The sequence below is a fragment of the Nyctereutes procyonoides genome, unplaced genomic scaffold, assembly GCF_905146905.1.
Source record: "Nyctereutes procyonoides isolate TBG_1078 unplaced genomic scaffold, NYPRO_anot_genome, whole genome shotgun sequence".
NCBI classification, from domain to species: domain Eukaryota; kingdom Metazoa; phylum Chordata; class Mammalia; order Carnivora; family Canidae; genus Nyctereutes; species Nyctereutes procyonoides.
Genome location: NW_026575024.1, coordinates 28,885,119 through 28,910,095, shown reverse-complemented (window position 1 = coordinate 28,910,095; position 24,977 = coordinate 28,885,119). Strand labels below are relative to the sequence as shown.

The 24,977-nt window shown below is 47.4% G+C and overlaps 1 protein-coding gene and 1 non-coding gene across 2 annotated transcripts in view; both read right to left on the bottom strand.

The window, feature by feature from the left end:
• The window catches only part of STK35 (serine/threonine kinase 35), a 44,705-nt gene extending 22,069 nt beyond the window's left edge, over nucleotides 1–22,636 (bottom strand). Inside the window, exons 1-3 of the mRNA XM_055301520.1 lie at nucleotides 22,070–22,636; nucleotides 20,895–21,492; nucleotides 7,773–8,522 (exon numbers count right to left, since the gene is read on the bottom strand). Coding sequence (XP_055157495.1) covers nucleotides 7,810–8,522; nucleotides 20,895–21,492; nucleotides 22,070–22,375 — 1,617 coding nt within the window. The 5' untranslated portion in view covers nucleotides 22,376–22,636 and the 3' untranslated portion in view covers nucleotides 7,773–7,809. The remainder of the gene's footprint in view (nucleotides 1–7,772; nucleotides 8,523–20,894; nucleotides 21,493–22,069) is intronic.
• Nucleotides 22,637–23,502: 866 nt separating this feature from the next.
• Nucleotides 23,503–23,608, bottom strand: LOC129498783 (U6 spliceosomal RNA). Its single transcript, XR_008662202.1, has one exon. It is a non-coding gene; the product is annotated as a U6 spliceosomal RNA (small nuclear RNA).
• Nucleotides 23,609–24,977: the final 1,369 nt, after the last annotated feature.

Sequence of the window (24,977 nt, the reverse complement as noted above, 5' to 3'; positions counted from 1 at the left end):
TGTGAGCAACAACAGCCCTGGGGCAGGCCTGTCCCCTCACAGATGCTTTGATGTCCTGCAGAGCTCCAAGGGACAGACTATCCCTGGGGGCCACCAGCCCCATTACATAACCCACAGCTCAGACAGCTCAGCTTCCTACAGTTGATACAGCTGGAGCTGTCAGGGGATGACAACTCCAAGGGCAAAAGCCGGCCCCTAGGGAGTCACCTGGCCTTAAAAACATCAGCCTTCCTGACCTAGGGGAACCCCCAGAAAACATGAGCAGACAGACCAGGCCTCACAGTCTCTCTATATGCCAGTACCTAAGGCCACCAAGTCCTCACAGTAGAGGCAGAGCTCCCAGGGAGAAGAGAAGTAAACCTTCTGAAGCTTCACTCCCATCTCTCTGCTCGTAGTCCTGTGGAGTGCTAGCGAGACAGGCAAGGCAAGGCTAAGAAGTCCACTTTACAGACAGGGACTCAAAGGAGGCTCAGAAACTGGAGATCTGCTTGGGTCAAAGGAATGATGATCACCGGCTACACACATTGCCATCCCAATTATCACTCAACTTGAAATAAAACCCTTATTCTCTAAGGATCTAATCACCTTCTTCAGGGTAAGGATGGCATTTCCCTCCTTCCATACTTCCTTTGGAAAGTTCAAGGCTCCACCAGAGACTAAGTGGGATGAGCCTCTGGGGTGTAGGAATCAAACTGATGCTGGTCTCTTCGGCAGTTAAGGCTGCATGGAGAAGGAGTCGTCCTGGCTTATCCCTCTCGTTGGGCTACCTGGCTGTTCACCGTGAGCACATTGCATTTTTTTTTTTTTAAGTACAAGAAACCATCTCCCAACTAAATAGAAGGCTACTAACTGCCCCGCGCCTTGTGCCCACATCATTCATCTCACATGCCACTCCGTGTGCTTTGTTGAATTACAAAGACCTGTGATTCCTACAGATGATGCAATGAGGCAACATCCCCTATCAGTGGACACCAGGGCCTTAGACCTGGGTTCAAGTCTATGCTTTGCTCCTTATTGCTGTGACCTTTGGGAAGATGAAATGATGGGTCAAAATGTACTTGGCCCCAGGGATGACCAGTGATTAGGAGCACCTTCAGCCACCTTCAGCACTGTTGCCCTTCTTTCAAAACCTAACCCCTCAGCACCCCCACCCCTGACACAGGCTCCAGGTGGGGGTGTCAGGCCCCCGCAGCTCAGTTTCATGCAGCTACCTCCCACAAGGGCCTGTAGTCTTGTGGGTGAAGGCCATGTCTTTATTTATTCATGAGAGACGGGGGGGGGGGGGGGGGAGGGGGGGCAGAGACACAGGCAGAGGGAGAAGCAGGCTCCATGCAGGAATGAAGGCCATGTCTTAGAAGCTCCTGGACTTGTTCATGTCTGTCCTCACGGCTGGGCAAGGGAAGTCACACTCAATAGAGTGAGGGGCCCGAAAACCTATTTGTCCCAGTTCCCAACTTCTCACGGAAAACTTGGTTTTAACTCACCCTCCAGGGACTCTGTTTTGAAAACTGCTGTTTAAAATGAACTAACAATTAGAATCTTTCTTTCTTTTTCTTTCTTTCTCTTTCTCTCTCTCTTTCTCTCTTTCTTTCTTAAGTTTCTGGGATCACTTCTGATGAACTCGACACCTGATAATGTGACACGATTCTGGTGTAATTCTGCCAAAAGTACAGAAACCATCTGAATCGTTTTCTACAACTTCCATGTGAGCAATCATGCTGTTGCCTGTTAGAGGAGCTGAAGCAGCTTGTGAATACTCAGAAGACCATCAGGGACCCAACCAGTGGGTTGCAGACCTCCACCTCCAATCTCGGAAGACAGGAATGTGAAGCCCAGGTCAAGGGATCACAACTCAGGTCCTCCAGCATGTGAGCCCAGAGCTGTGGATGTGGCCTGGAGAATCATAGAAAATATTCTTCCTTCCATACATGAGGTCTTGATGGCCGTCTACCATCAGAGACAAAAAATCCAGCCCAATTTATTGTTGCAGTAATAGAGAATATATTTATCTGGCCCAGAGCTGGGTTTTTGGACATCAGGCCAAGGATAAATATATCCTCTATTACTTCAATAAATTGGGCTGGATTTTTTGTCTCTGATGGTAGACGGCAATCAAGACATCATGTATGGAAGGAAGAATATTTTCTATGATTCTCCAGGCTACATCCACATCTAATTTCCTTCTGGAGTCCTGAGATGCCTGCTCCAAATTAAGTGTCATCCAAGTGCCACAACTTCTAAATGCCCTGGTAACTGAGGCTTGGCTATGAGCCAGCAAACTTGGCGGTGAATGCAAACTCCCTCATCTCACAGCACCCACCCTGGGTACCATGGGCGGTGGTTCCTAAAACACCAGTTTAGCTTTACCCACTTTGGGTAAGGTCTGTGGCTGGCTGGGAGGAGACATTAGGAATTATTAAACATCTTCAAAAAAATGACAAATAAGGGAGAGCTAGAATCCACCACTGAGTAATCTTTAAAAATAGTTAAGTTTTCTGGAACAAGAAATTGGCCAGAATTGCCTGGAGTCCAGGTTTTAAAAAAAAAAAAAAAAAAAGAAAGAAAAGCTATTGGTAATCTTCCAAGGCAAGACTAAGGACCACTATCTTCAGAGATGAACAGAAGGTAAGACAATTCTTTCACCTCAAGCCAAAGTGTGTATCTAAAATTTAGCACTTCGTTTAGGCAGTTTATATAGAGGGCACTTTCACAACCTCCTGTGATTCCAACAACCTCAAAAAGAGGTATCCCATTTTATGGATAATAAAACCTCAGTAAGATACATATGATCTACCCTCATTTAATGGATGATAAGACCCAGAGAGGTAAAATAACTTGTCTGAGGTCACATGGGGGCCAGTAAGCCACAAAGATGGGACCACTTAGTTCTGGACAGTCCACTAGGCAACACTCCTTTCAGAGGAATCCCATGTTTCCAATCCAAAGTGCATTTGTTCACTGTTGCAAGAAAAACTAAAACCAGTGAGTCCTGATCTGAACATTACTCTGACCTCAACAATCCCAGATTACGGAGGCCTTTCTTCATCATGGGGGCAAGAGTGCTTCCTAAACTCAGGTGGAGCTCAAGGCACAAGGTTTAATGGGAAAGCTGACAAGTAATAAGGACACAAAAATTCGGTCCCTTTATTTAGGGCCTTGAATAACTCCTGCTTTCTAGGTCTCCAGAGGCCCCCTACTCCTCAGCAGCTCTCTTTCAAAGAACATTCCAAGAGTCATCTATCCCATTGGTTCTCAGAGGTGTGGTCTGGAGTGTGGGACTCCACAAAGCCAAACCTGTTCAAGGTAATACGAAGACGTGTTGGTCTTTTTCACTTTCATCCTCTCAAGTGTACAGTGGAGTTTTCCGGAGGTTACATGCTGAGTGACACAGCACCAGGGTAAAATCAGAAGCAAATAGGAGAAACCAGCTGATTATAAAGGCAGACAGGAAAATGATTTGTAAGAATATTAAAACAATGCCATTCTACTCGTTAAATTTTGAAAATATTTCTCATAGATGTTAACATAAGTATCATAATCTGAGTTATTCATTTGAAAACCTTTAAAATTTTCTCAACTTTAATTTTTAATACTACCAGTGTCCTTAGATATAACCCAAAACAAGCTTTGTAGAGTCTTCAATTTCTAAAGTATAACTGGGCCTTTAAATTAAACAAAACCTGGAAAATCACTGGTCAATTCTGTCTGCAATTCCCTTCCTCTCATTCCCTCTCAAACCTGCTCTGGTTGGAGAGCGGTTCTCTTCCTTTTATGCCACCAAAATTGCTCAGGAGTGCCAATGACTTCCCAGTTGCTAAAAGTCAAAGGTCAATCGTCAGTCCCCATCTCCCTCAACCCACCAGCATCATATGGGCCATGGTCAATTGCTCCCTCTTCCTCCTGTCTTGTCTTCACCCACTTCCAGGACACCATACTCCAGGTCTCCTATCTGGCTCCTTTCCCTCTCCCCAACTCCACTACGGGATGGCCCAGAGCCCAGTCATTCTTTGAGATCTCTAGGCCTACTCTGGCGCCTTGGCCATCTCTGAATTTCCATCTCTAGACCAGATCTCTCCCCCGAACTCCAGGCTCATCCAACTACCCACACCTCACCTCTGTACTTGGATTTTTAAATAGACATTCCAAACTTTCCCATGTCAGCAAAGCCTAACCTTCTCCAGCCCAACCTGTTCCTCTCCATGTCCTTCTCATCTCATTTGGTGGCAACTCTATCCTTCCAAAGACTTCCAAGGCCAAAACTTCCAAGTCATCTTTGATTCCTTTCTTTCAGATCTTACATTCAATTCAGCCGGAAGTGGCTGGCTGACTTCAAAATTCACCCAAAATTTATCTCACCTCCCTGGCTCCATTGTTCTAAGCTTCCATTCTCTCTCATCCGGCTTGCTACAGTAGTCTCCCACCTGTTCTCCTGTAGTTTACTTTTATCACAGCAGCCAGGATAATCCTCTCCAAGATCAGTTATTCCATGGCTGAATGAACATGTGTTCAAGACTTTCTGTCTTACCCAGGCACAAAACACAAAATTCTTACAATGGCCTACAGGCCTACTCTAGTTGACACCCAGTTACCTTCTTCCTTTTCTTATGACATTCCCCTCCCTGGGTATCTATCCAGCCTTCAAGTCTTTATACTAGCTGTTCCTTCTGTCTGGGACGCTTTTTTTTCCAGAAATCCTCGTGACTCCCTTCCTCAACTCCTAACCTTTACTCAAATGTTGCTGTCTCAAGAGACCCACCCTGATCTCTTGATTTAAAAGTACACCTCCACCCTCCACCTCCCAGCTTTCTGATCTCTCTTATCCTGTGGTACACACCCCCCATACTTAGCATTCTCGAACATACTCCTTATATTTATTATTTCCCCACCAGAATGTTTAAGTGCAACAACTGCAAGAATTTTTGTCTATTTTATCCACTAACATCTTCTGTTACTAAAATAATCACTGGCAAATAGTCAATAAATATGCTAAATACGTGGACTTAGCCTCTCTATAAAGTTTAAGTGGGTAGCGCAGGGCGGGGGAAGAGTCTGGAGACAATAGTTCTTTCCAACTCAAGTCTCTCATTCCTTAACTGGCCAGATACAGCTCATTGTCATCACAAATGATATGAAGCTTCTGGCATCACAAGGGCCAGCTCCTTGTGATTAAACCTGGGCCCAGGCCCAGAAGTCCAAGTGCCCTGCTGGGACAGGCTAGGCTAGGCTACAATCAAATAGGCACCAACTGACCAAGCATTATCATCACCAGAGGTCAGAGCCTGGGACACTCAGCAGAGCTATGTGCCTCATCTTTTCTTATGCCAAGGTCACTTAATTTCTCCTACCTGAAGGAATCAACCTTCTTTTAGCTAAAACTTTGCCCTGCCAAACAGCACAAATCCCAAGTGTGGCCGTCCAAATGGAGACCTGATATCAATTAGATGTGACAACCCCACAATCCTAACCCAAATTCAGGTTTTTCTTCCAATGACGACCTTCATCCTACCCCATGACAAACTTGAATGCTAACAGGTTTTTTTTTTTTTTTTTAAGATTTATTTATTTTGGAGAGCTAAAAAGAGTAAGCATGTTGGGTGGGTGGGTGGGGGGCCCTAAGGGAGAGGGAGAGAATCTCAAGCAGACTCCATGCTGAGCAAGGCTCAGATCTCCTGAGACCAGGACCTGAGTTGAAACCAAGAGTCAGGGGCTTAACCAACTACACCATCCAGGTGTCCCTCTAGGAATTTTTTTTTTTTTTTTAAGTGGAAGGGATGAGATGGAAATGAGAGGTGGCAGCATGAGATACAACTACAACATGGTCTAGCCAACCCTTTCTGGGCTCTAACATGGCACTACCCCAAACCAAGCTCTAGAGAAAATTCTTACTCAGTGGGCTGCAGGACAAATTGACCAAACATCTGGAAAGTGCTCAATGTTTGTGGGAAGGAATGAAACCTAGAGTCACTCCAGGAGTAAGTTCACTGAGAACACTACAGACGTGACCAGACTCCACACCACACTCACCAACAGCACTAGCACTCTCTGAGAGCTAGGAAGGGAAAGGAAGGGACCAAGAACCCACTCAGGTGACAGATGGCTCTGTGCCCAGTGTGGCTCCTGGGAGTGGCACCACCCCTCACCACCACCTCTCAAGGCTTCACCAAGTATAAAGGTAGCTTATTTCCAGCTCACCATAATTCAGAAAAAAGGTAGGAGGGAGGGAGGGTCATGAGTAAGATACACCTATACCTAAATTTGAAGGATAGCAGATAAATGACTTCACCTCTTGTGGGGTGGCAAAGGTGAAACAAAATGCTACTGCCCACCTGATGTATATGGTAGTCAACGTTCTTTTCCCTTCCCACAAAAGTAGGCTGGATTATTTGAAAGTAAGTCAAATCTGACAACTAAGCCAGCCAGCATTTGTGTCTACACTGCCATTAACCTCCCCAAATTTATTACTTTCTTTCTACTTCCACACCCGGCCAGCTGCCCTGATGATCCAGGCACTCCTCTACCCTCAGTGCTTCTCAGTTTCACGTTCAACCACATCTCCTTGCTGGTAGTGTGACCAAAAGGGTTGGTCCAACTGGTCTTCCAGGCTCCAGCCCAACTCAGGCTTCCATGGGCTGAAGTTCTTAACACTGACTGTTCTGCTCTGGTCCTCAGGTGGCTCCCAAATGCCTACACCAAGGTCGCATTCCAGGGTTCCCGTTTCACCTTGTTTCCCTTGCTTACACCTCAGGGTCAGGTCCAACCGCACAACCACTGCCCTTTCTGGTATACACTTTTTGGATGTTCTGCCTTGGCTCTGCCTGCTACTCTCCTGGCAGGTCACTGATTACTAAAGATCTGCCCTCTCCACCACCCCTTACCACTGGGGGCGCTCAAATGTGCTAGGCTCCCTCTGGTTTGAGTCCTTTGCAGAGGGAATGCCGCCCCCCTCCCCCAATTCCCTACTCCTGCCTCTGGGCACCAACCCTAAAAGACTAAATGTCCCTTAATACCATTTCTCCTTTGGCCTAGAGCACCTATGGCAAATATTGACCAATGTTTTTCTCCTTAACTAATTCAACTAAGCCGCAGAATTCATGAGGATGGCACTGTATTCTGAATTTGCTTTCCACTTGTTAGCCGAGAGCCTACCATAGCACTTGACAAATGAAAGCCTACGATCCATCTCTTAAATAAGCAGACTTCCATGTAGGAATATTCACTCACACATCCTTTACACTATCTCAAATGGAGGAAACCCATCATATGTCTAAACTAGTAGGAGACATCATGGTACATATAACAGAATGTCAATCACTGAAAACTGCACTTCCAAGGTATCACATGGAGAGATGCTCAGATTAGTGCTGAAAGAGTAGAAAACCAAACTGTATCTAAATATAGCACGAGCTAAACCGTGCAGAATTGGATAGGTGAACAGGAGGAATACATTAAGGATATGGTTTATTCTCTGAAAAAAATTGTCTGTACCTTTTGCACATTTTCTCCAGTAAACATTTATTAATTGATGAGAAGAAGTATTTCTACAACACTTGAGACTCCGCTCAAATGCCATGTCCACTCAGAAAACTTCTCTAGACTTTCCAGCTCTTATTCCACCCCACAGATCTCAAGACTTGTGTGGGTCTCTCATAACAAGCACTTCGTGGTCTTCAACCCTGCATCTCCCCCCAGCTCCACAGGGCCCACCGTGGGGCCCCTAGATGAAGAATCCAGTCCAGGAAGTGGGCATGCAGAACAAAAAAGAGTACACTCACCTAGTTTAAAAACACTCAAGATGCTTTGCCCTGAATTTTAAGCAGCACATGTGACCTGGTCCATTCTGGTTTCAAGTTCAAAGGCATCAGGCCGGTCCTGTGGGTTAGCAGCTAACATATCTTTCAAGAGCTGCTTGATCCCCTCAGACATGGAAGTCCTGCGTTTCTGGGGGATATGCAACTCCATCTTTGGGTTTTCTAGCAGCGCCTCACCAACAGGGACGATTTCGGTCCCCTGTTTGATATAGGTCCCCAGGAGCTCCTTCTTGGTCTCAGAGTCAATAAAAGTGATTCTTTCTATCATTGCCCAGATGATAATGCCCAGGGCAAAGATGTCGGCCTTGGCTGTGTAGTGTCCCTCCCAGACTTCAGGGGCCATATAGAAGTCTGAGCCGCAGGCTGAGGACAGCCAGTATTTATTCACATTCACATTTTTGTTGTCTGGATGGCCCTCTTTCCCTCGGGGGGCTAACCCAGCACACACCTTGCTGAGTCCAAAGTCTGCCACCTTGAGGATGGGGGTGCCAGACCGCTCCGTGATGAGGATGTTGTCTGGCTTTAGGTCCCTGTGCACGATGTGGTTTTTGTGCAGGAAGGCAATGGCGCTTGTGAGCTGTAGCATGAAGCTTTTGTTGGTGGCGGGGTCCGGCCTCCGGGACAGGACGTACTGATTCAGGTCTCCACCTTCACAGAACTCCATGACAAACCAGAGATAGCAGGGCTCCTCAGCATAACCCAGGATCCTTTCTCCTAAATTGAAGAAGACCGGAAAGAGCTTGAGTGCCACAGACACATCCCCAACATGCTCAGATCACATGCAGGCAGCACAGCCAGGTTTAGCTGGACAATGCTGACGAGGCTCCAAGCCAGAAGGACCAGCAAACCTGGCAGCGAGCCAGCACTGTGCGGAGTGGGCCCATCTCTACTCACTTGGGGTGAGGTGAGGTCTGCCGGGATAAAGGACACGGGTGGCAGACACTGAGGTCGAGCACCCGGCTCTGGCAGTATCGGTGCCTAGGTAAGGAACTGGTTAACTGTGCCAACCAGTTCAATGGGTAACCAGGAGGCACCGGCACTTAGTTCACCTTTCCAAGTTTCTGCCTTTGCTGCCTCACCTGCAAATGCCTGCACGTAATCACTCACAGAATACCTACACGGGCCTTTAACATTAAGCTAATATTTACCACCCCCACCCCCTGGGAGGTAGGATGAAATAGCCCCATCTTCAAAGATGAAAAACCTGATGCTCACAGAGATGGAGGAGTCCAGGGACCCCAATCCATGTGACCGGGAAGCCACTGTGTTTCACTAGTGTGTCCGGACAGACTACTCCATGTCCCATGGGACTGCTGATGAGGCAAGGTCAAGTGTGCAAGAAGGTCATAAAAGGTCTGTTAATCCACAACAGGCAAAAAGGACCTCTCCTCCCCTCACTCCTAACTTTTAAGACTCAGCAATGCACCTAGAATGGTACAATTGTTTATTTTAGAGGTATACTCCCAGCAGTGTTTCCTGCTCACCCACTGTATCTGCTTAGCACAAGTTGGTTTCTTTCTAGAGATGAGGGGCTGTTACAGACCGATCTCCTTAGTTTCAAGGAGATAACAGGCTATGTATCTAAGACAGCAAGCATTTTAAGTATCTGCATCAAAGTCAACTTGTACTAGGAACAGTGAAGGTGGACAGGAGTTGCCAGATCTGGGAGTCAGAAGGCACAAGACCTGAGTTACATCTTAAAGACAGGCAGTAGATCAGTTGAGAGAAGAATTCTAGGCTGATAGATGGGATGGATAAAGGAACACAGTAGAGGCATAAACAGGAAGGAAATCTGGTGGGAACGGGAGTCCAAAGTAGACACAAAAGTTAGTAGAATCAAGTTGTGCTGGCATGAAACTCCAGCTCTGCCCTTCCAGAAGCCTTTCCTTTTTGAACCACAGCAACTCCAGGAAAGCTGGTGACTGACATCTCCAAACAAACCCCAACGTTCTTTATAAGGTAATTAAAGGCACACTGAGTCCTTCTGCGGAAGTTATTTGAGGACTATAACTGCCCCCAAAGTCTAAATAGGCAGAGGTCTGATCTTGCTGATGAAAAGGCAGGGCCTGCGGTGGGTGGTCATATGGATCACTCATGACTGAGCCTGAACACCAGTCCTCTGACTCCGAGCACAGGGTCTCCATTCCACCAGAAAACAAGAGCTACACCTCCTTAAACAGCCACTGCCAAAGCAGAGTCTATGGAAACCACTGCCTTCGGAGTTCTGGGTTGAGGCAGGATGAAGAGATGGACAAGGCAAAACCTTTGGGTTTTTGACCACAATCTGACAGACCTCACTTCCCCTATAATTATATAATTTGTTTGTTTATATTACAATCAAAGCAATACAGGTAGAACCAGTTTAGGGCAGATGGGGTGTTTTCTTTTTAAATTAGCTCTTTCCTACCTCATAATCCTCTTTCTAGGTCACTGGCTCTGGTGGGCTGACGCTCTTTATCTGAAAACACTGCAAAATGATGCAGTGATCCAAAGCCCAAATCAAACCTGACTCCAGAGTAAAGACCCATAAAAAGGAGGGCAAGAAAGGTCTGCTGGTGGTAGGGCAAGAAAGGAAGCGATTAAAACGCCATCAGATTCCTTCTGTGAGGGCCACCATCAGAAAACAGTACAACTTTTTCACTGAAACAGTGGGGAAATAAAGGGTGGGGAATGGTGATTACTTTATATACAAAGTTGGTAACCAGGGCAACTCAAGTAAAAAGAAAACAAGTCTGCAAAACAGACTACATTGTAAGTCCAGGTTATGAGAACCCAGGGAAAGAAAAGGGGGGTAAGCAAGTACCCTGGGGGGGAGGGGGGTGCGCGTGACTGAAGAGCTGGCTCTAGGGGAGCGAGCTGAGCTCAGGAGATGCTACAGGAGGGGGTTTGTGGAGAGGAAAGCACTGGAGGAAGCAGCGGGCTCCAAATCAGAGCAGCTTCACGGAGCGTGACAGAATGGAAAACCATGGAAAACGGCCACTTGTCCCAGAGGCAAGAAGCACTTCTTCCTTGCATGGGCCCAGGCCGTGGGCTCACTTCAGCAGAAACCACAGCATGTGTTTTCAGGCAGGAATCCCCCCGCTGCCCCCACTCCCCTCACAAACCAGAGAGGGTATGAGAATTCCAGTCTTTTCCTTTGGGCAGATTGCCCACCTGGGCCCCTGCCTACCTCAGGGCCGGATGGAGGGAGGGTGCATGGGGCCTAATGTATTTCTGTTGAGAAGCCAGCCAGGGTGAAGTCACAGGAAGGGCTCAGGCTAGAAGGTGACAAGTCTGGGGTTAGATGCCAGCTCTGCCCTCCGGTTAACTGGGTGGTCTCTTAGCTCAAAGGAAAACACAAGGAGACAGACACCACGCAGCAAAGAACCTGGGGCAAAGGTCGGGGAAGATGGCTACAGCTTTGTGAGCCTCTGTCACATCCAACATTGAGGGGGGCACTGACACCATATACTCCTGGGACTCAGGTGACGGACAAACAGATTTTGCAGAGCCTCCATTACTTTGGGGGGGAATGACATCCTGACCATCAATGACCTCTCCAGCGGGCCTCAGCCAAGTCCAAGGAAGCCATGGACTCCAATAACCCCAGTGCTGTAGGCCACAGAATTGAAGCTCTCACATGCTAGGAAACCGAGGATGTTGAAATCAGAAAATGAGCACTGAGGGGGCACTTGAGGGGATGAGCACTGGGTGATATGCTATGTGTTGGCAAATTGAACTAAAAAAAAAAAAAAAAAAAATCAGAAAATCAAAGTGGAGAATTGTATCCTATTGCTCAGGCTGTAAATAGCCAAAACCATGTTTTCTAGCCAGAGCAAGCAGGTTTTTTTTTTTTTTTTTTTTTAAAGATTTATGAGAGAGAGAGAGGCAGAGACACAGGCAGAGGGAGAAGCAGCTTCCATGCTGGGAGCCCGACGTGGGACTTGATCCCAGGACTCCAGGATTGAGCCCCGGGGCAAAGGCAGGCGCTAAACTGCTGAGCCACCCAGGGATCCCCAAGCAAGCGGTTTTTGAGGTGTTCTCTCTCTAGAAGCCTTCCCTCTCCCCAAATCTCTGCTGGTGCATCCAAATATGTTTCTTTGCACCCTGCCTGAATGCCAACCTACCTGATGCTTGCCTGATTTCCCAGGGAACTTCCCTCTTCTGATGGACCACAGCCCCAGTGTTATAATTTACCAAGGCAACTGCACATCGAGGAAGGGAAAGTGCTCCAACTTTTAGGAATCACCAAACCATGGTCCTGAAATGACACCGATTCCTGGAGACACATCACTGGGGTCCGCCAGTGTATAGGGGCTCGTGAAGGTCAGGCGATCCAAGGGAGCTTCAGTGCCCGCCCAGCTCACAGCAGGCCCAGTGCTCATCAAACCCACCCTGTGGCTGCCCCCAGTTTCAGGACATAGAACTGGAATGCACAAGCATCAACTATGTAGAATCCCCACGTGAAGCTTATAGTTTGAGGAGAGAGAAACAAAATTAAATTTTGTAATTTCCTTGTTTGGTACAGCCTGATGGTCCTGTAGGGTAAGAGTGAAAAATTTAGCTTCCCAGATCATGAGAAAAGATGGAAGTGTTAGGGATTTGAGGTAAATTAACCTGGGAGAGGCCACTGGCTTCCAGGCACCATTTAAAGGCTCACTGTGTGAGCAGTCCCTTCTCCTGGACATGCTTTTACAGGTGGGGAAACCAGGAGGAAGGTTAAGTAACTTGCCCCAGATCACTGCTGTGGCTGCTTGGGTAAGACGTGAGCCTCCACTGCTAAGCTCTTCTATCGCACGATGCTGCTGCCTGGAGTCTGGGAGGCTAAGAAACACACTTGATTAGAGACAGGCCCACCTTCAGCACAGTTTGACTGCCCTCAAATCCAACAGCCAGAAGACTACAGAATAAACTCGACTTTGAAACCTATTCTATGACACAGTTTACAGGGAGACAGAGAAAATGGGGGGAAACAAGTCAAACAGGTGTCTCCCAACAAATGTGGCCTGTCTTTGTTCAGAAACCTGAGGCTTAAGGATGTCAGTGCAAGCTCTGGGACAGCAGGCAACTCCTAGAAAGGGATACAACATACCCAGGGGTTTATGAGCCTATTCCCAAGCTGCCTCCAGAAGATGGGACTTCCTTGCGCTTGTTCATTCCATTTAAACACTTCCTAGGCATACACTGCTTGTCAGACCCTGGAGGAGATTAGCAGTAATCCCTGCCCTTGTAGAGGTTTCTGGTCATTAATGACCAGCCACAGCACGCACAGCCATGACAACAGACTAGGGTGCAATTCTGTGCGAGCAGTGGGCAAGGTGGTTAGGAGAGGCAGGCAGGCTGTGGATCACTCAAGGGTGGCCCTTGAGCAGTGTCTCCCAGGATGGAGTGTGTGCACACCACACAGCAGGGTGTGAGCTCACAGCGAGGGACCCAAGTTATCGGAGGAGGCTGAGGTGAAGCTGCTCTGGAGTTGGGTCCGAAGGAACGGGGTCTGGCAGACCAAAGGCTTTGAATTTAGGCACCAAGAAATGGGAACTAAAAGTTCTTGACATGTTTTAGAACAATATCCTGCTTGCTGAGTCTTAAGTCACCAATTTTAAGTCCTATCATTTAAGATATCAGGCTGCTAACAACACTACTACACGCCCCTGCTTAGGCTTAGTTCTGGTTGTCAAGATGCAGACACGTTGGAGAGCAGGTCTCAGAATCACTACAAGTTCCCTCTGAAGGCATGAGGAGTTAAGAGATAAAGATGGATTGGCAGCTGAGAGGTGCATCAGGAGTTTCTGAAACCCAAAGAGAAGTGAGGACTGGAAAGGGAGGAGGTAAAAAGGGGTTGGGGCTAAGCCGAGGGTAGGGGGGAGGCCTTGGGAGGTTTAAAAGTCAAATGAACTTAGTAACTAATATCACATGTCCTATGTGACAAGAAAGAGGCACAGAGAGTAGCCAATCCTCTCTTCTTACTCCAAACCCCTATCTACTGAGACCATAATCCTATTCCTTTCTACAGGGAGGAAATGAAGGCTCAAGATCAATTACTTGCCTGTGGTCTCACAGCCAGTAGGGGATGGGGTACCCAGGCTCTGCAGTCTGGATTCCTAACCATGATGTTCTTCTACTACTGCCTTTGTGTCAGAAGCAAAACTGAATGCCTAGACGTTCTACTGCCCCACTGTGACACAGGTTCTTTGTCAAGTTCACGGTATTCCTCCAAGGACTTTCCTGTTCACCAAGTCCCTCATGTTGATAGTGCAACCACACCACCTGCAGATTCATTTTTCAATAGAGCACCAATTAGAATTTGGACTTAAATGTGCTAAGATAGTTAAGCAGTGTGTGTCACAAGTTTTATTAATGCTCAACCCATTTGACAACAACAAAATCTCATGAGGAATTTATTCTAAGAGTATCAAAAAGATAAACGAAACTCCTATCACAGACAGCAACAAAAAGGGTACACACTAAGCACCCCAAGCACCCAGGGCTGGTTTCCTATATGACAAAGTAAAGTCAAGGGATTGAAAAGAAGGGTCCAAGGATAGTTAGTGGCTAATTAAGGTACTGCCACTTGGCTGAATGTTTTAAAGGGCCATAGTGTACTTCTAATTTACTTAAATAAAAAGTCAAAAGAGAAGGTCACATAAAAGGTCAGAAGGAAGTTTAATGTGAAATGGAAAAATAGAATATAAAATTATAATTTTAAGATAAAAGGTTAGGAAAAAAAAACCTAGATAAATGAACTCTGAATTCATTGGGATTAGTCATCCCTGGTTTTGATTTAGTTAAAAACCGTACATTAGTATTTTAAAGAAGTGGCTCAGTTGAAAATCAGTCCTGAGAAGCTGAAGACAAGGACCCTTCGCAAGACAAGCTCTTCTTCCCAAAGAAAGATGAGCACAGAGACCAAGCCCTAGGCTCAATGACCTTGGGCTGTGTCCTGTCACTATAAAGAGGCTGGGTCCAGTATCAACACCCAGGGCGTGTTCAAAGTACTTCACAAGAGTAGTCAAATGTCATTGTGCACTAGACAATCAACCCCTTAGGATGTCTGCCAAGATAGATACAGTGTCCTATAGAGGCCAAGGGGCCAAGAACCTGCAGGCCTAATAGAAAGGATGGAACAAGGGCTACAGAGCCAGCCAGGCCCAGGGTGGACACCACAACCCTTCATTTACATGGCTATGTGACCCTGGGCAAATGTCTTAAGACCCTATCAATCTGTTTCATTATCCATAAATTGGGAGACACCTACCTAACTGGGCTATCATAAGGCGTCACTATGATACAGGAAGCATTGTGGATGGCACCTGGACACCAGAGGATACAACTACTGGGTGTGAATTGTTAATGTGTGCGGACACTGCCCTTGGGTAGTCATAAGGCAGCACTGTCAAGCACGTGGAAATTGGAAAGAGCTTCTGGATGTAGATATAGAGCCAAATAATCCCTCACTGGTGGTACTGTACAATTTACTGGACCTTGATGGATCTGGATTTTCTCCTGTATAAGACCAGGTTACAAAAATACCAACTTCAAGTGGGAGGATTAGATGAGAGAGCAAACATGAAAATACCAAGCCTAGCTATTAGTACTTGAACGTTACAGGGGTCTTGTTAAAATGCAAACTCTGCCAGCTAGGCAGAGTGGGAAATAACCCCTGGTAGCCCGGACCCATTTTTCTCTCCACATGTGACTGCCTTACCACTTATCTAGGTCTCATCTCTGGCCAGGATTTCTTCTGTTTTTACCCTTTTACAACCTATCCTGCCCTCCCCTAAACTTAGTCCACATTCCTGGCAGCTGTTCCCGTAAGAGCACCTCTGAGAGGTTGCAGTGGGGTAACATCTGTTGTGCTCCATCCATCTGTTTATCTCCTCCATGAGACTGCGCACTCAGGGCAGAAGGAAACCAAGTCTCTATGCGCCTCACATGTAACAGGCGCTCAATAATTGCGTGAAATGAAATGAGATGAGAACTGTGAGCTAAAGGCTTAAAAACGAAACAGGGAAAGTTCTAGTAGTAGGTGTTTTGAATGTCTACGTTAAAGACAACCAGGTAAGAATCTACAATTTGAGTCACTAAGGACCTAATTCTTGGAAGTTTACACTATAAAAAGCCTACCTGGTGCAACCCAATTAGCCCAAACTCTCAATTAAGCCAGTTGTTGTTTCTGTTTCCTGAGGCTGGTATCTAAAACTCCCAGTGCACAGAGAAGACAGGCAGGCAGGAGGAGAGGTCTGTGTGGCTGTCTCAAGACATTCAAGAGCAGATCAGGAAGGAGGAACAGGGTCCCCAGCAGCTGAGACACATGGGAGAGGCAGTGCCGAAGAAATTGGCAGTGCCAAGTACTGATTAGCACATAATTAAAAAACAAACAGTAGGCATTAGTTTCTGAGTAAAATGTGATTATGCATTTAACTACTAAGAAAAACAGAAGAACCCAGAACTTAAGCCACCTGTCCCAAGAGTGTACCACAGCTGTTAGAAGAATGGACTCAAGCTTGAATGCTTAGGCTTGGACCCGAGTGGTTATTTGCTTAGCTGTTTCACATGGGGCAATTTCACTAACTTGGTTTCCTCACCTGTAAAATAGGGGTAATTATAACACTGACTTCAAAAGGGGGTTGTGAGGACTGAATCAGTTAATGGGTATAAAGTCTAGAATAGCAGCTGGCCCATAACAGAAAGTATGCTGTAACTATTAATACGGTAAAAGTGGAACCCAAACCTTCAAACTCCCAGTTACTACTACCTCGTTGTATCCCGTTAATTTCCAAGGCCCTTGACACCTCTGATCTATTTTGGAGTAGCCAAACACCACACCTGATTGGGATCTCTTGCCTTTCAGAGGGTTCTCTAAACTCAGGCCAAGCCATAGTAGAGAATTCAGAGCTGCTTTCTTGGGGGGCGGGGGTGGGGGGTGGCGGCCAGCTCTGAGCCTCCCTTTCCCTAGGCACTCAACAGGATGGGGGTGGCGGGGGAAGGGCAATGTGCAGGCTGACAGCCAATCTACTGCTAAGACCCTGGTTTCCCTCCCCACACTCAGTCCCCCCCCCCCCCAGCTTACTCAAGTCCACCATCTCTGCTTCCCATGCCTGTATATTCCCCAGGGAACCTCTGCTGTTAGCTTTCTAGGTAACATTCAGGACCTTGAATTGTGGTCATCTGGGCCTGAGTCTTCTGCATACCTCGCAGAGGAAACTTTGCACATCCTCTTCTTACAGAGTACCTGGCACAAATGCACAAAGACTTACCAAAGACCTAGATTCCCACCACTGTGAAGCTGCCTGAGGATCTCTTGAGCACAGAAAACATGAAATAGTTGATAAAGCAGAACTAATATCTTACCAAGATGGGATAAGTTAGATCCTTGGATTTTTTCAAACTTCTATTTGGTTTTATGAGCCTTGGGTTTGTCCTGGAGAGGATGTATCATATATATAAGCTCCTTATTAGTCGCTATGTGTCAGCAGAAGAGTCAGTGTGTGCATTAGAGAGCATGCAGGAATTTGACTGTAGTCTGACAAGGAGTTCAGCCTTGCCTGCAGTCTAAGTGGCAGCAATCTTGAATTTAGTTTTAGGTGCATTCAGGAGAGGGTCTTTTGGCAATGGAAATAAGGGGATAAAAGCAAACTGTTGATGTTTTAACTCCTGTTTTTTGTGACAAGTACTTAAAAGCTAAACACATCAACCAAATAATTTACAGGATTGTTAATCTGGTTTTAAAAAGCTTAGGAGGCTGGTTTGAATGCTGTCACTAACTCATGTGGGTCAAGTCCTGTCTTTTTTAGACTTATTTCCCTCCCTGTGAAACAGAAGACCAGATGAGGCTGCTTAAGACTACCACTGACTCTGGAACTTCTGCTCACTACATAATGCTCTAGGTGTTTGGTCTACGTTCAGAGAGAGAGAAGGAGACCTAGAAGCTTATTAAACAAAGTTGAATGAAACCAAGAATTGCATTAAGAAGTTTCTCCTTTCTTTTTGATACTGGATTTACAGGTCAAATAATTTAAGCCTACAGAAATGCCTTGCTTATTCACTGGAGCCCTGATACTGAAGAAGGGGGGGGGGAGAACGCCAACTGTTCCCTATTTGGGCCAATTGTGAAATAAATCCCACTTCTTCTCTATCTATACAGTCCTGGGCACTCTTCTTTCAAGCCTATCTGCTCCGCCAACTCGTAGCTAACTCTAGATTATCTTCCTGTTAATCCTGTGCAACACTCTGTAGAAAGCTCTTGTTAACCAGACAACTTGCCTTTTCCTCCTGTGACCCTGATTAGCTCCTAAGTCTTCTACAGGTCCTCAAACTTTCAAAATTAAATTCCTTTGGGGCAGACTGCCCTGCCCCTCCCCCCATCTCTCCCCCAGTGAAAAGCTACCATGGGGACTCAGTAAAATTATGTAGATTTAGTTCAATTGAGACTTTAAGGTAGATTAACACTTTTTTGGTCTATTTCAAAATTATTCTAAATTGCAGGACACTGGGCAAAAGGTGACTGCAAAGGAGTTTGTTTAATGACAGGGTTGAACCAGATTATCTTTAAGATTCCTTCCAGCTCTGACATTTCTGAGTGATAGCAGCACACCGTAAATCCAGCACCCCAGGGCTGATTAAGACTGCTAAATTCTGAAAGCTGAAGGCAGGAAAACTTCACCTACAGCAATGCGGGTCTTTTTGTCCTTCACTTTTAATATTAAAGAGAAAACAATGTCCATTTAACTGCTAGCTAAATTAACATTTGACGTGTAAATTTCAATGTCCGTTTCATCAGCCAGGTTGTGTACATTTCCTTTATTGCTCTGTCTCTGAGCTCAAGAGTATTACCTGACCCACAGAAGAGGCTCAAATATTTTCAAAACTGCTTACAACTGAGTGGGACAATCGAAGTGTGTGGCCTAAAGTAACATACTGTTTTGCTAGACCTGTTTTAAATCACAAAGGGAGGCGCACCACAGTTTCTCTCAACCTGGTGTTACCCAGACAATAGGATGTGTTCCATGGTCAAAAGAGTTTGGGAAACTTGAACAAGGACAGAACTAATCTCAAAGGGGATGATGAAAGAGGACTCAAAATGTGGACTTGCTGAGTTTCCTCCTTATCTGAGCACTTAGGGACATTCCCAGGCTGCACAGCAGCTCGAGGACACAGGCACCCTTATCTTATGGATAAAGGAATGCTCCCCACAGGTTTTAAACTTCTTATCCCAAGTCTCATGTAAGTCTGTTGAGACAAGCCATGACTTAAGCCATGACTTAAAGTGAGCCTAACTGTAAAGCTGATGGTATTAATCACTAGACTATCCGGCCACCTTTACTGTGCAGTTCTGTCAAATTCTACGTGTGAGAGAATCTAAACAGTATTTATAGGTAAGGAGAGGAAGCCAAGACTTCACACCCAGGTGAAGTTTCAAGATTGGCATCAATGAACTGAGAGTAGAAGGGTAGAGAATTCACTGGCAAAGTGAATTGAGTACTATGGAAAGCAACTGAGTACTATGGAAGCAATCCCATCCCAAAGCAATTGAGTACTATGGAAGTCCAGAATATTGGCTAAATCACCTTGGAGAAGACAGGGAGAATGTAAGTGAATAGCTTGTAGGATACAGGTAAGCTCAAGAATCTCCCGGAAAGTCTTCATTCAATCACTATGGGGAGAGGTGGGCTTTTCAGAATGGATGAGGCAGGGCTGGGCATAAAAAGTGAAACCTGTTTTTGAAAAAAGGACTCCAGGTGATACTGATAATACCTTCAACCCACCGTCAAAGCAACAGACTTGAAATGGGACAGAGCTCTCCTGGGATGGGGTGCAGGAGTTCAAAACTGGGCAAAACAAAATGCCCTATCCAACCCTACCCCCTCAATCCTACTCATTCTTAAAGATCAGTTCCAGTTTATTCTTGGGGAAGTGAGGGCATTATTACCCATCTTGAAAGGATCTAGACCTTAAATCAAGACAGATCTGGGTGTTATGTCACTTAAGCTCTGAAAAATTGCTAAGCAAACTCCACTTCCCTTACAAGCCGATTAACCTCGTCAACTTCTATCTGTTTAACCTCTAATCCTTCGTTTCTCCGTTTATAGAAAGAGGAGAGGATTTACTTTTAAAGTTATTACCTAAAGTCACTCTGTAAGACATCTAGGACATAGCTGGGTCTCAGATTAGTAACCTTTCTGCTGAGGAAGTCTTCTAAGACCTTTCTAGCCCACTGGCCTTCTCCTCTCTTTAGAGAACCTTTGGCTACTTACAAGTCTGAACAAAACATGTCAACACCTAGCACTCAAGATGAACTCGTGCCCTAAATGCAGCGAAAACTCAGAAATTAGGATTAGCCCTCCCATGACTGCAAAGCTACCTTGCTTCCCTGAGCCCCCATCTTCCCTATAAACATGCAAGCCAGGCAGCCTGGGGGGTAGAAAAAGATTAAGTATGTAAGGCAGAGGAAAAGAAGAAAAAGATGTTACATGTTATGTGACAGCTATAGGCTCACCTGGGGGATTATTATTCAGCAGGACCCAGAGGACTTAGCCAGGAAACCCGCCAGTTTGGTTGACTGCCTTGGGATGGAATGGGCCGTTGGGGGTGGGGGTGTGTGTCTCAGAGGAAAACAGAAGAGTAGGAAGCAAGAGTTTGGAGGTGGAGCTGAAGGGTGTCAGGACATTTGGGACCAGACACGGAGGGGGTGTGGGTGGGTTCAGTAAAGTTCTTTTTTGTTTGCTTTGGGAGGGAAAGAGAAGAGGCCCTAGAGAGAGGGCTCTGAAGTTCTTCCCACCAACTCAGCCCCGTCCTCTTCACTCCCCCTGTGGAATCTCAAAGTGCTGCAAGTTTAACAGTAACCGTCCACCTTTACTGAGCGCTTAACTAAAAGCACGGTGAGCACTTCCACGAGCTCTTTTTTTTTTTTTTTTTAAATGAGAATAGCACCTCCAGTCAGTGCCGGGGACTCATCCGGGGTCCTGAGGTGCAAGGGGAGCCTAAGCGCCTGGGCCCCGGGGAGGAGGGCGTGTCTGGGCCCAGGCTGACAAGACCCGGGCCGGGGCCCCGGCATCCAGAGCGGCGAGTCCAGGCCCCGTGAGGGCGGGCCGGCCGGCCGCCTCCTACCTTTGAGCGAGGTCTCCACCAGGCGCAGGTAAAGCTGCGAGCTCTTGTTGCCGTGGCTCATGCGCTGGGCGAGCCCGTTGCGCTGCAGGACGCACTCCTCAAACTGCACGACGTTCTGGTGGCGCCGCTTGAGGCTGGTCAGGGCCCAGAACTCGGCCAGCGCCAGCTCCACGTTCTCGGGGGCGTCGCAGCGGATCTTCTTGACCGCCACCCGGGCCCCGCTGCGCCCGGCCACTGCCTCGTAAACCACGCCGTAGCTGCCGCGCCCGATCTCCGCCAACAGGCTGTACCGCGGCCGCGCCGACCCGCCGCCGCTCTCCGGCCGCCGCCGCGCCAGGTAGGCCTCGCCCGGGGCCTCGGCCGCCGCCGGATCCATGGCCTGGGCCGCCGCCGGCCTCAGCTTCGCGCTGGGCGCCCGCGGCACTGGGCTTCGCCTTTTCCGCTCGGGGCTTTGTGTACCTCTGCGGGCGCCGTCCTCCTCCCCCGTTTCCATGGCTGCGGGCGGCGGGGGGAGCAGCAACGGCGCTGCCCGGGCCCCCCCTGCCTCATCCCTCCGTCCGGCCCCGGGACGTGGAGGAGCGGGACCTTGGATTGTGACCTGCGGGCGAGAGAGTCGGTTAACCAACTAGGCCGAAGCGGGGAGGCAAGGAGCGTAGGCCGCAGGGCGTCCCACCTCCGCCTCCTCCGGCCGCCGCGGCCCCTTTAAGACGGAAGCCGCCGCCGCTGACTGAACGGGGGGAAGGGCGACACCACTAGGCTGTGGCTCAGAGGGGGAACAGGAAAGAATAGTAAAACACCCCCCGCCTTCTCAGCCAGTTTGTCGTCTAGGACTAGGAAAAACTAGGACCAGTAGTTTTTACGACCTAAGAAAATTGCCTTAAGAAGCCGTCCTGACTGCGGAACTCTTTTTCCCCGCCTCGTCCCCTCCGGGATCACCCTCCCCGCATCCCGCCTTGGGTTCTCCCGGGTGTAAACAGTCCATTGAATTAAGCCGGAGCGGAGCCCGGCGGAACGACCCAAGTCCCCGAGGGCGGCGGGTGGAGGAGGTTGGCTCAGAAGTTCCGCGTCCCTGAACCCGCCAACCTGGGGACCCAGCGGCCCTCCCCCAGCGCCCGCGGGGACGGAGGTGGGTGCAGCCTCGGCGCTGGCTCGGACTCCGCAGACTGCGCCCTTACCTGGCCGGCGCCCCTCCACTTCCGGGCGGCCCGCTTCCCCCCTGGCGCCCCGGGCCGGGGATGGTCCGCTCCAGGCCAGGGCTGCCGCGCGTACGGAGCGGCGCGGGAGGCGGCGGCCCGGGCCGGGTGTGCTTGGGAGCCCGCGGCGGCGCGGGTGGCGGCGGCGGCGCTCGCGGGGGAGAAGCGGGTGTCCGGGCTCCCGCGGCTCTCCACGTGCTCGCGCCGGCTGAGCCCTTTACATAACCTGTTTATATAAGCTGCGCCTCCCGCCCGCACTCGGGCCAGCGGGGGCTCCTGGTGGCCCATCCCCCGGGAGGCCGGCCGCGCGCCGCGCCGCCGGGGTCCTGCCAAGGTCGACGGAGCAGCCGCAGCCGCAGCCGGGCGCACCGGGCACGCCGCGCCGGGGCCCAATCACAGGCGAGAACACCCAGCCCACGAAAAATAGGCGCCAAACTCCGGGATCCGCGGCGCCCCCCTCCGAGGCTCTGCGGCCGCCTGCCCCCTGCAGCGGCCTGCCCCCTGCCTCCCTCTCCGCCCTCGCTGCTTGAAGAGGGGCTGCGCGCAGTAGGCTCCTAATAAATACTCACTGGTTGATTGGCTTGGTCGGTTTGATTGATTCATAGGCAGTGCCTGGGAACCTCCCGGACTGGATTGGAGTCCACACGCAGCCTCCCAGGAGCCCGTTGATTCGGGGCAAATCATCGTCAGGTTCTGTGCCTCGGTTTTCTGTTCTGCAAAATGGGTGATTGGACCTTAACCTCCCAGCGCTGATAGAGCCAGATGAAATACATGTAGTTTATGTATGAATACATATATTAAGAGTCACTAAGTATATATGAGTACACATAGTAAGTGGCTAATTGGGTGCAAGGCTGAAAGTGCTGTTTTGTTCACTGCTTTGTACTCCAGTGGCCTAGTAGGTGCCTGTGATTTTTAAACTGAGTCTGTTGAGTATTTATTGGATTTCTATAATGTGCTAGGCACTGTTCTAAGTGGCTGGGGAAAGAGCAATGAACAAGACAATCTTTACCTTCAATGAGGGTCTATACCCCTGAAGGAGACAAGTGATATGGTGACCTTGTGCAAGTTAATTAACTTTCATGTGTCTTTACTTCCCATCTGTAAGATGGGAAGAACAGTGTTGGAGGCACTGTGCTTATGCAGTTAAAACACTGAGAACAGGACAAGGTCTTGCACACACTAAGTGTTAGATACTATTAACTAAACACATAGAATAATTTTTGACATGGATAAGTATGATGGAGAAAAAGAATGAGTGAAAAAGTGCTTTGGGTTTGGGACTGGTCACTTCTGATAGTATGAAGGTCATTCGTTGAAAGGTTGTAACTTTGGAGGGGGGGTAAAATTTAAATTTTACATGTAAGTTCTAAGGATAGTAAGGAATTCTCATGTACTTATATATATATATATATATATATATATAGAACCTTAATGAATTTGTGTGTCATCCTTGCACAGGGGCCGTGCTAATTTCTGTATAGTTTGAATTTTTAGTGTATGTGCTGCTGAAGTGAACACAAGAATTCTGATACACTTTTTTTTTTTCTGGGTTTTTTTTTCGGGTTTTTTCTCTCTAATATACTTTTAACCAAAATAACAAATTGTTATGTTTTGCTATGTTTGCATTATCATAGACTCTCTTGTGTATGTGTACGTAATATGTACATATACTTTTTCCCCCTAAGTCATTTTAGAGTGGGTTTTCAGACATTATGCCTCTTTATCCAATACACTTGTGTGTGTGTGTATATATATATATATATATATATTTCCTAAGAATGTGGACATTCTCTTGCAGAATCTCAGTTGTAATGATCAAAATCAGGAATTTTAACAATGATGTGATTCTTTTAATACACCTTTAATATTTAAATTTTGCTAATTGTGCCAATAATGTAGCCATTCCTCAGGATCCAATTCAGGTTTCATTTGGCTGTCCTCTCTTTTTAGTTTCCTTTAATCTGGAGAAGCAGTTAGTTACTCAACCTTTGCCTTTCATGACCTTGACATTTTTGAAGAATACTGGTAAATTATTTTGTAGATGTCCTTAATTTGTAGCTGTCTGTTATTTCTTTGTGATTAGGTTCAGGTTATACATTTTTGGCAGGAATGCCACTGAAAGAAAGTTGTGTCCTGAGTGTATCACATCAGAAGGCACATGACATTGGTTTGTCTCAATATTAGTGGTATTAACTTTGATCATTTGGTTAAGATGATGTCCCCCAAGGTACTCAGCTGAAAAGTTACTATTTCCCTTTTGTAATTAATAAGTATCTTGTGGGAAGATATTTTGAGGCTATCCTATTTTCTTAAAGATTTTATTTATTTATTCATGAGAGAGAGGCAGAGACATAGATAGAGGGAGAACCAGGTTCCTTGCAGGGAGCCTTGTGTGGGACTCCATCCTGGACCCAGGATCATGCCCTGAGCTGAAGGTAGCCGCTCAACTACTGCTCCACCCAGGTGACCTGAGACTATCCTATTTTTCATCTTACTCTCTGCCCACTTGTTTTAGCATTCATTGATGATTCTTACCTGAATCAGTTATTATTATAATGGTTGCAAGATGGTGATTGGTTTGCAAGAGCCACCATAACAAAATATTAGACTGGGTGGCTTAACAGAAATTCATTTCCTTGGGATACCCGATGGCTCAGCAGTTAAGCTCTGCTTTCATGATCAGGGCGTGCTCCTAGAGTTCAGGGATGGAGTCCCACATCGGGTTCCCTGAGGGGAGCCTGCTTCTCCCTCTGCCTATGTCTCTGCCTCTCTCTCTCTCTGTCTCTCATGAATAAATAAATAAAATATTTTTAAAAATCTCATTTCCTCACAGTTCTGGAGGCTAGAAGTCCAAGATCAAAGTGTTTAATTTTTCTTCTGAGACCTC